The sequence below is a fragment of the Tauraco erythrolophus genome, chromosome 9, assembly GCF_009769465.1.
Source record: "Tauraco erythrolophus isolate bTauEry1 chromosome 9, bTauEry1.pri, whole genome shotgun sequence".
NCBI classification, from domain to species: domain Eukaryota; kingdom Metazoa; phylum Chordata; class Aves; order Musophagiformes; family Musophagidae; genus Tauraco; species Tauraco erythrolophus.
In genome coordinates this window covers 30,852,097-30,862,666 of record NC_141473.1, presented here as the reverse complement: position 1 = coordinate 30,862,666, position 10,570 = coordinate 30,852,097, and the positions used below count along the sequence as shown (strand labels likewise).

Below are 10,570 nucleotides of genomic sequence, written 5' to 3'. Positions count from 1 at the left end.
GCAGGGGATATTAATTGATATGCCTTAGTATTTAATTTATGTCATATGCAAACTTACTTAATTTTTTAGGTGATAAAATGGCCTAAGTTGGTTATGGTTAGAAATGGTAGTACAACACATGCTCGTAGTACTTCCTCCTTCATTTCAGCCAGTGACACCAAACCTTTATTCCCTGACTCTCAAGCAAGAAATGGTAGATTTAGTACTTAGAGGGTTTTAAACGATGGCAACAAGGTAAAACAAATGACATTTTAGTTTTACGCTAATATATTACTAGTACTATCTTGCCTTGGAACAACTATGTCATTGTTTCTTCATGAAGTGAATTCAGGAAAATAATTCCCACAGCTTCTTAGGGTTTGTGATCACTCTGCAGCTGTGTGTCGATTTCTTGTTTAGCAGGTGGCTTTGCCATAGTAGAGTTGCATTTGCTGCACAGATCTCTCATTTCTAGGAGACTTTCTTCCACAGCTTTTGCAAACATGACTGAGGAGGTTTCTTTACAGTCTTTAAAGCTTGAGATGCAGAATAATATATGCTCTGGCTGAGGGTTATAACATGCGCCATAACCATTGGGCACCACAGGCCCATAGCAGCAGAACATTTCCATAGTAGTTGGAACCTGGTTGCAGGGAGAAGGTAAGGAGTGATCTCTGATTAATCAGGGCACCTGAAATCAGCTGGTTAGGAATGAGGAAAAAAACAAATACTACAAATGCTGGGAATGTGGTGAATCCCCCTTGTAGAATATCACTTCCTTCAAAAGGCCAGACCTGGAGCTGACACTTGGAAGGTAAAAGCTGTTCTCAGTATAGAATTTTGTTGCTCTGTTTGTTTACCAGAATTTGAAAAGTGGTATATAGTGCATTTCTAGGGGATATAATGCATTTCTTTGCTCTTTATATAGATCTTTAACAGCTACAAGCTTTGTTGCTGATAGATAGGGAATTTTTAAGGCTGTATGTAATTCTGACACATAGAATTATGATATGTAAAACTTCCCTAAGGTTTTCATTTCTTAAGGCTATGTTAAGCTTGTAATGTGAAGACTGTAATCAATTACAGAAAGTAGTGTTGTCCATTCTGTAATAATAATTTATAATTGTGATGCTGTACGAAAACATATTTTAATGCATCTAGGTGTTATAATTCTATTCCACCTCAGTTTAATCACGGCATAATGCAGGAGTGAAACGCTTTCTACTGCAGAATATAAAAGATGTGTTAGAAATCTGTATGTTTCAGACTTTGTGTGCATGGGCCTTCACAAATGACATTTGGCTTTTTAATGGTGTAGAACAAGCCATTAGTCCTGCTAATAGAGCCATAGAATTGTCAGATAAATTTGCTGTGCAACAGCCGAAGGCTATAAAGCTATTCAGAAGCACTCTTTTCTCATGGATAGTTTCTTGGAGAATTTATGTAGTAGTATGTTGGTTACATTCACTCATGTCTGAAAGCCTACAAACATTAGGACAAGATCAAATTACTTATTAAGGTTTTATGCTGTAGAATGATATTATAAGTCTCTTTGTTGCATAGCTCTAATCTGTGCGGTTCAGTTAGTGTTTCAGTAAATGAATTCCTACATAGATTTCTTCTTTCATTAGGACTGCTACTATATGCAATGAAACATTTAATTTTTAGGCTGTATGCTATAAAGATCTTTCCTTATTCAGAACATTAAATGTAGGAAATGTTGAGTCTTAGCATATCTTAGTATAGTTGCAAATAACTGTAAATCCATAAATGTCCGTAAATGTTTAAAATGTCTGTGAATCCAAGATGCGTGCCTGCAGATTGCAGTCTTACACTGAGTAACTGAAAGCTCTCAAAGACTTCAAATACAGCTACTTTTAAGAGTAAAATTTCCTCATGGCTCTTGACTTCTGTTTCTCAGAGTGGCAGCCTGTCTGGCTTGTGGCTGTACTGTCACTGGAGTAAAGAATTCCCACTAGAGCTGTCACCTTAGGGGAAGGAGAAGAAATGGAATGGAAAGATACGTAGTTTGAAAAGTGAGGAAGCACTGAACCCTCATACAAATTTTACTGAGTTTGTTTGTGTGCATTTCTAGAATTTCCAGGAAGGGCTTTGGGATGTTGCAAGGGAAGTGATAACTTCAGTCAGTATTAATTGTGCTGATTTTGCAGAATGAATGAAAACTGGATTAAAAAACTGGAGAATTTTTGCAGACTTTTTTTTTTCTTTTTTTTTTTAATATATCATTCTCACTGTGAGCTACAAGGTCTGGCAGAACACAAATCAATTAGCCTTTGCTTAGCAAGACCAGTGAACAGGAGAAACTCACCTGGCTGGTAGAGAGGATGAATCGATTGCTTGTCAAATATGTCTCATCCGTAAATATCTCTGGCAGTTCCTTGAAGTGTTCCCGGGCCACCTCTCTGAGCCCTAGCAGATGATTGTCTATTGCCATTCCAGTAATAGCCTGTGTACAACATGATAAGACACCAGCATTTAACTGAGTATGGAGTCATTTTCTTGGCTGTTACTGCCTTGTTTTCTGATCAGAGTTGATGAACTTGGTTTGATTGACGTAATGCCTGTAATGTTCAGATATTACTCTGAGTATGTACTTTGCTGATGATCAGTAAATAGAAATTCATATGATGCTCTGAAAATATAAAAATTAAGAAGGAGATGGTCTTTAGATGTATTATGTGCTGATGTTATCTGGTGTTCTGGGTGTTCATCACCTTTCAGAGCTGAATATCATAGGCTAGGCTTCCAAAGCTGCTGAGGGAAGCATATGGGACACCAGAAATCTCTAAGTGTGTTCTGGAATTTCCTGTGCATTACTTGGATTGTATTTCAAGATAAGAGGCTCCAAAACACTTCCAAATTGGAACAAGTTAATCTTTCATTGCCTTGCTGCCTGGGTCTCACTCTGGCAGGTAAAGCATGTGTCACTCCATAGAATGTAGATCCAAAGATCTAGTAGATGTCTGCAACAGGTTTAACAGTGATCACAGAGTGACAGATTTACCAGTGATCTGTCACAGATCTACTAGCACACCCCATCACATGAAAAGATTGAGATTAGGGACACAGATGCCTTCTCAATTTAATTCACTGCCCAAATATCCCAATTCCCTCCCCCTGTCCCTATGCTGGCATCACTGCAGAGCTATATTATCTTGGGGCAGCCCTTTACTTTAGCCCTGACTCTGATGAGGCAATTGGAAAAAGTGTAGCACAGCATAGTCAGATGGTACTGTAGTCCAGGTACCATGAGTCTAAGATCAAATTAAACAGGGCTTATCAAAGGAGAATAACGTACTTGACAAGCAAGAGATATAGAGCAGCCTACTTGCCATCCTGCTTGCCTGTGTCGCTGCTCACTATCATCCCCAGGGCAGAAGCAGCCATGCTTGCCCCCAAACCCTGCTCCTGAATGTCTCCAATTTCCTCTCCTGTCTCGTGGTTCCAGGCAAGGTGATGGGCAGCATGTGCAGTGGCTGAACGTTAGCAGTGGGGACACGCTGGTGACCTTTTAGCCAGCTCACAAGAGCTACTGCTTAGCCTGCAGTGGGTCTTTCTGCCATGAGCTTGCTATGCTTGGGTCTCTGCTCTATCCAGCTGCCTAATGCTATGGACTTCAGAAATTTATTAGCTTTAAGATCTTTGCACTTCCAGTAAATGTGATTGAAGATGGCTAACAGGCTCAAAAGTCACTAGTGGGAGATGGCAGAGAGGACAGTTACAGAGTCTTGTTTCTTTAGGAAACCAAAACAAAATTTTGGCATCTGAAGAACAGCACCGAGTTGTTCCAACCAGGCAGGATTTGCCTCAGATTGAAACGTGTATTTCAGATCCTTCAGTCTAGCTTTATTCTAGCTGATGAGAGCATTGATTATGAGGACTGAGGTGTAGCTCATCCCCGGGAACAGGCTGAAGTCATGTAGGAAGGAAATGCTGAGCAAGGGACACTGAACTACACTGAGAGCAGAACTGACATCCCTGTGGCACACGCCCCTTGTAACAAGGGAAAGAAGCAATCTCAGAGAAGGCAGGATTTAAAAAGGAACAAAAGCTTGGTTTTCCTCTTAAGGGGAGAATTAAAAAAAAAAAAAAGGCACAAGATTGCTTTTCCTCTTAAAAGGAGAATAATTTTAACCACTAATAAGTACCTGAAGCAGGGGGCCAGGAGTGCATAATCTTGTTTGGCTTATTAATGAGTAGGCACCCATTGGTACAGGGGCTATTTGTTCATCAGCCCAGACAGAGCAAGGATGCTTGCAAAAATGTGGCATACATCACGGCAGTGTTTATGTTGTTTTTCCCATAGAGGAAAACCGACTTGATAATCAAAGGAAATATTTTGCTATCACACAAGATTTATAAGGCTGTTAGCAATGACATTTTTGCAACATAGATCAATGCCATGTCTGAAGAGAGGCCGAGACAGGCTAACCAAATAAACTGTGAGTCAACGCACAGGGAAAAACTGTGCTAAATTGAATTTTAGAGCTCGACATTTAAGATAGCAATGCTACTAGTAAGCCCTAACAAGGGGAAATAAAATCATTAAATTGCTTTTTGGTTTATGAAGTAGATTTTTTTTGTTTTTCTTAGGAGCTATTACATTTCAGTCTGTTACACACGATTTAGTCAGACAATGTGAGTCTTGCCCATAGTTTAAAGGCACAATAATTACGCTCTGCTATTCTGAGAAAGAAAGGGGAGGGAGCTTGGTGAGCAGAAACACCTGGAGACCTTTTTAAATTTAAAGATAAATTAATTTTCTGATGGCGGTATTTTCCTGTGAACTACACTGGAGACTGAATTTTGTAACAGTTTCTGGAACTGAAATGACTTAGAGGGGGGATTTTATGGATTTTTTCTTTTTTTTTTAAAGATATGTTTTACAGAAATTCCATTGGTTGTGACCTAGTAGACCTACAGCATTTTGTGCTCATTGTGAGATGGTTCAGGTGAGACTGTTGCCCTGAAGTAAGACTTGCCTCTGCTTCAGAGGTGACATGGAGTCTCAGCCTCCAAGATGTTGGTTCCCAGCACAATGCTTGAAACACAACTTTTTTTCTTCCGTGCTTCTTTTGTTTCACAGTCTTAGGAACAAATCTTGTCTGAAAGCAACACTTCACCTCTCCAGTGGTCTGAGTATATCTTTGAAACCACCTCTGGAAGTGAATGATTTATTGAATATTACGAGCATTTAAACAGTAATCAGCAATGTGGGGTTGTTAGGCAATGGTCTGAGGCAAAACCATAGGTAGCAAATTCACTTGACATAGCTGGTTATTAATATTTATTAATTTCATGAGCGGTTTGACTAAGTTGTTTGTAGAGTAAGTCTGTGCTTTGTCTTGGCACAGTGGGATGTAGAGCATTACCCAGGCTGAGCTGTTGCATTTTTAATCAACAGAAAAATGAGTTGTATTTGATACTAAACTGATTTCTTCACTGGAGGGCGTGTCTTCCTTTTATTAGGCACTGCATCCAGGTCTTTAAAAGAGAGCCTACTATAATCATTCCCTCATTGTTAATGATCTTTATTAGAAATTGCACTTTGGAATACCAGTCCATCTGAGGACCAGGTCCCAGAGAAGGACCTCTTTCCTCTAAGGAAGAGGAACATAAGAAAAATGCATAAATGGTTAGTTTTAGCAGGGGAAAAAAGTTCCTCATGTGTTACAGCTGTCTTGAGCTTATCTGTAATGTTATAGCTTATGGGTCTAAATACCTGTAAATTTGGGGGATCTGGATTTTGAAGTTGGAGTTCTCTTTCTCATGCGTGTTACACAGCAGCTGAATTGGTTGCTTTTAAGCCTTGCTTACTTCTCATCCTGATAAGGCTCTCGGCTGTCCTTGCCACTTTTCTTGGCTGTCTGTGTGGCTAACGTTTTATGTTGATGACAGAGCACACAGAATAAAGGCTTATGTCATCTGGCTTCTGTTCCTCCTTGCAAATCTTTCAATATTTATTAAAAAAATCCCTGTATTAACTTTTGATTGCAAGCTCTATAAGATGGAGGGCATTTTTTAATTGTTAATTTGTACAGCACCAAATAGTGGAATCTTAATTTGTGTCTGGGACTCCTAATTATGACACATATACAAATTATAAAAGTTTCACATAGTTAATGATTGTATCTTTGTACTTTTATTGAAGAAACAAACTAGTCCTTACTCAGACAAAGCAGTGTTTTACTCACCAGAATAGTGTAATTAGTCTGAGCTGCAATTGCATCCTTAAATCTCTGCATCTTCTCAGAATCCTGTTGGGGGGAATTAAAATATATCTATTATTGAATAAACTCTCAGAGAAATAGCGTTTGCCATCAATTCACCAGCAGCCAAACAGCAAGCACTCTCAAATGTCCTTTGCTTGTGGCTCAGGTGTAAGTACTCTTTATAAATGAAAAGCCATAGGGATTCAATGTCCTGATAAGTAACTGTGCCTGGTTATGCAAGGGCTGAACAGGATTATTGGTGGTGGTTTGTCTCAAGTCAAGGAAAGACTCGTAGTCCCTTTATGGATTCCTTCTATGGATTTTGGGGGTGTAGATTGTTACTATTTGAATCGCTCCATTTGAAGTAGGGAAAATAATTGCCTAGTGTAATTCAGTGTTTTCAAAACACCCAGGCTGTATATCTTCTCCAGAATGGTTTATCTAGACAATGACAGTGATATTAATGAAAGCCATTACTGATACTTTACTAGCGAGTCAAAAAATTACTGTACTGCGTGAAAGAGCATCTAGAATTTTCCAAGGCTGCTCTACCCTCCACAGATGCCTCACATTTCAGATAACAAACTAGTAAATTTTGATTCCTGTCAAATGGCAGCCTTTTATATTAAGGGAATGATCCTAAGAAGTGCTGCCCTGCTGTATATCAAGACCGACACCACAACTTTGGGAGACCCTGAAACAGCCAGAAATGACGGGGTCTCCAGATGAACAGGGACCCTTTAGCTCCTGTGGACGATGAATGATCTTTTGAACAAAGAATTCATTTTAGAAGCAATTCAAGGCCACCATCAGGGACCTTCAAAGTACAGAGTCTGGTATTTTTTCATAGGGCTAGAGCTAGGCCTTAGTTCCCTTATACAGATTAAATTACCAAATGCAGTCTTTAAATCTGATTAATTTACAGCTATTCAAGCAATCTGTGCCATGTCAGTTGCTGCTTCTTTTACGGCAAGTGTCAAATGTATGAGATATTTCTCCTGCAAGAGAATCAATCTGACTCGATCAATCTTTGGTGATTGTTCAAGCTATCATTTGAAGATAATTTTTATTAGCATCAGATAGAAAATTGGTTTTAATTCAATTTGGATTAATGTCGATTAACAAACAATATTTTGTGGAGTTCAAGGCTATTTAAACCAAGTGATGCATCTGTTTGTCCAAAAAAGAGAGTTAAACCCTTAACATCCAGAGGCAATCTGTAGGTCTAAAGAAATCACTCTGGAATAGGGTAGTGCTAAGTGAATTTTGTTTCTAATGATTCTGTGATAACAATATACATAGTTTTGAACAGAAGGATGTGCACATCAAAACAAAGATTTCTAAAAGTTTGTGGGAAAGAACAATCACAGATCAGTTTAAATCTCCTTTGCATTTCTCCCTGGACAAGAAGCCAGGAAAACTATTGGGGGATCGGTTTGCATTATGATGGCAGGTTTTTCAGAGGAATGAAACTATTATTCTCCCTATTCGGTACTGCCAAGACATGCAATATAAAGATTTGGGGCTGAGACTGAGCTCGCTCTAGACGCGCATGGCATTATTCTGGTTGCTTGTGTGAAGCAATACAGTTTAGGATGCTGTGAAAGGTGGGCACAATCTCAGATTTGGGTGGCAAAATGGTGAGAAACACTGAAGCTTTGGGAGAGCCCCAGAAGTCAGTAAGTGCTGGAATAAGGAAGGTGGGAAGAGATTGCTGAAGGGAACAAGAAGGATCTGACAAAACAACATGCTAGGAACAGGCTGGCTCCTGGGAGTACAGACAGCCTGTAGTGATGTGTGTTGGGGCTGGGGGTATGCTGAGTGCCCAAGTGTGGAGGGGAAGGTGTGCACAGATGGCAGCAGCTTCTAATGAAATACAATTGAAAACAATGTTGTCAGACACGACACTGATAGCAAATACCAACAGCCTCTTCTTGTCCACTGTATGGTAGTCACTATTACGTATAATAGTATGGTCATCATCTGCCTTGAATTACCCACTCAGTGTAGGGAATTACTTCAGGTTTCCTTTGAGTTATCATTTTAACATGGAACTTATTTGACTTTTGTTCATCATGAGCTATGTTCTGGGCATGGTAACCTTAAGGAGATTGAAGAAGCAGCAGAGAAACAGTACTCCTCTGGGCAAATTTTCCACATCCTCTGAGATATTAGAGCTTGGTTTACAATGTTTCATTAATTTACCCTTAATCTACAGCCAGGCAATACTTCTAGCAATGCTATGCTAGATGCTACAGAACAGCTGTGTGGGCTGTTGCCACTGGAGTGGGCTTACTGTGCAAAATAGTCTATATTGTGGCAGTGTTTTGCATCTAAACAGCCACCTGGAAATTCCCTGTACAGCAGCGAAGTGCAGTGGGTGGAAGCAGCACACAGAGAAACGTTGAGGGAGGCTCTCCAGGGATGGCAGGAGGGACAGTGCACAAAGCTGTTTGTGCAGCTATAGTCTCAGCTCTCTCAGCTGTACCTTTTTGTGTCCCCGTCTACTATGCACAGTACTCATCCTTCTGGCAGACAGATGGTGGTGTCTCAAAGAAAGGCAATTTAATTTTTCTTTTCACAGGATGATGTCAGGACAGTTTGGAGAGTTGTTTTATTAGCTTGATGAAGTTTTTTCATCATGAAGGTTCAGCCCCCTTGAGGATCATATAAAACTAACTGTATTTGGTAGAAACATACCTTCAAAACAAAAAGATCAGCCAGAATATACCCACCTTATCCAGAAATCAAAGCATGTGAATTATATCACTTCACATGTTGCAAACTGCAGCAGAGCTATCTACTGCGGGGGACCTGCCAGGCAATTCCCCTGGTGTGGCAGTATAATGATCCTGAACTTTGCATGTTCAGCCTAGGATGTCTCCAGGGAGCAGAATTTGGATCTGATGGTAGATCATTCAGAAGACAGCACTAAGTCTAAAACCAGATGGTTTATTTCTTATAATGTCATGTTTAGGTGCCTGTGAATCTTTTGGATGCTTAAATAAAAATAAGGAAATATTTATATTTAGCTTAGTGGTTGGTTTGCACAAAAAGAAAAATCCTGTAAGGCTTGCTACCCTGCCCAGTGCCTTTACGTTCTCAGTTAACAGTTAAAAAGTGAGAGATTTGGGATCATGAATGCATTATTTGCTTAGTGTTCTGCCAAAGAAGGCAAAGGGAGCCAGACCAACATACCGATAAAGCTGTCTTGTCATCAATCATTGCTTTTACAAAAGCAAAGGCTTCTGAGGTAGCAGACCTAATATTGTCGACTCTGCCCTCATCAAATCTGCGTATGGAAGCACTTTCGTAGGTAGGGACAAGTCTCCTGTGGCATCTGAGAGAAGGAAGTAAGAAAAACAAAGAATAATTATTTGCAAGGAGTCATAAAGACTAAAAGAAATATAGGCTTGGTACGTTTTATTGTTACAGTCACGATTTTATTTTTTGTGTAGTATTCGTCTTAATGTTGATGGAATTCTATAAGAAACTTTAAAAAAATGGATGTTTACTCTTTCTAATATGAGGAGCTGCATACAGTTGTATACATTTTAGTTATGCATTGCTAGTAAAAAAATTACTTGCTATGTAAAAACAAGGCTAGTAAAACTAAAATTTACTGAAAGATCTCAAGGAATGTTTTATTTGTACTGCATCATAAAATAATTGTGTAATTAATCATTGACTTATGGGTGTGAAATATGTTTTATTTAAAACAAGAAAAGTTGCACTCTCAGTGTGAATGAAAAATAGGAAGCTAAAAGGAGAGAAGGGTGCTATATGAGACTGTGAGCTGGAATGAAAGCCCACATAGCAAATAGACCAGAGTGTGGAGACTATTGTTTAATTTGTGTCCAGGTATATAGCTACCATTCCTTGCATCAGGAGACATACTGTGCCTTCCAGCTGAAGCAACTGTCCCCTAAGGCTTTTGTTGCACATGTGGGATTTATATTATGGCTGGGATCCAGATGAAAGCCTTGCACCAGGCCATCGTTGGACTTTGGTTAATGGAATACGCAAAATGGATGTTTAATAGATGTTAATGGAGTACGGAAAATGCGTGAGGCACCTCTGGATTTGACTAGGTAAAGACCACTTCAGGATTTAATTTGACACAATAAAAAATTATTCGTGTCGTAGGCTGTTCTGCAGGAAACATGCAACCAGTCTCTAGCTTGGAGCATTAGCTGTTCTAACAATGTAGAATGGAGCTTTTAACTTTAATAATACCATGGACATTAGAGTGTATCATCAAATCTTGGGATGCCTGTGAAGAAGGAACCAGCGGTAGTTACTATCCTGTGCAGGACCTCTGATCTGATATGCTGCTGTAGTATTTTTCCCGGTGACTG

The 10,570-nt window shown here is 39.5% G+C and overlaps 1 protein-coding gene across 1 annotated transcript in view; it reads right to left on the bottom strand.

Moving 5' to 3' along the window:
* Positions 1 to 352: 352 nt before the first annotated feature.
* Positions 353 to 10,570, bottom strand: part of CHAT (choline O-acetyltransferase) — a 31,514-nt gene continuing 21,296 nt past the window's right edge. The window contains exons 11-14 of the mRNA XM_086616850.1: positions 9,411 to 9,552; positions 6,195 to 6,257; positions 2,309 to 2,446; positions 353 to 622 (exon numbers count right to left, since the gene is read on the bottom strand). Of these exons, the coding sequence (XP_086472976.1) occupies positions 353 to 622; positions 2,309 to 2,446; positions 6,195 to 6,257; positions 9,411 to 9,552 (613 nt within the window). The remainder of the gene's footprint in view (positions 623 to 2,308; positions 2,447 to 6,194; positions 6,258 to 9,410; positions 9,553 to 10,570) is intronic.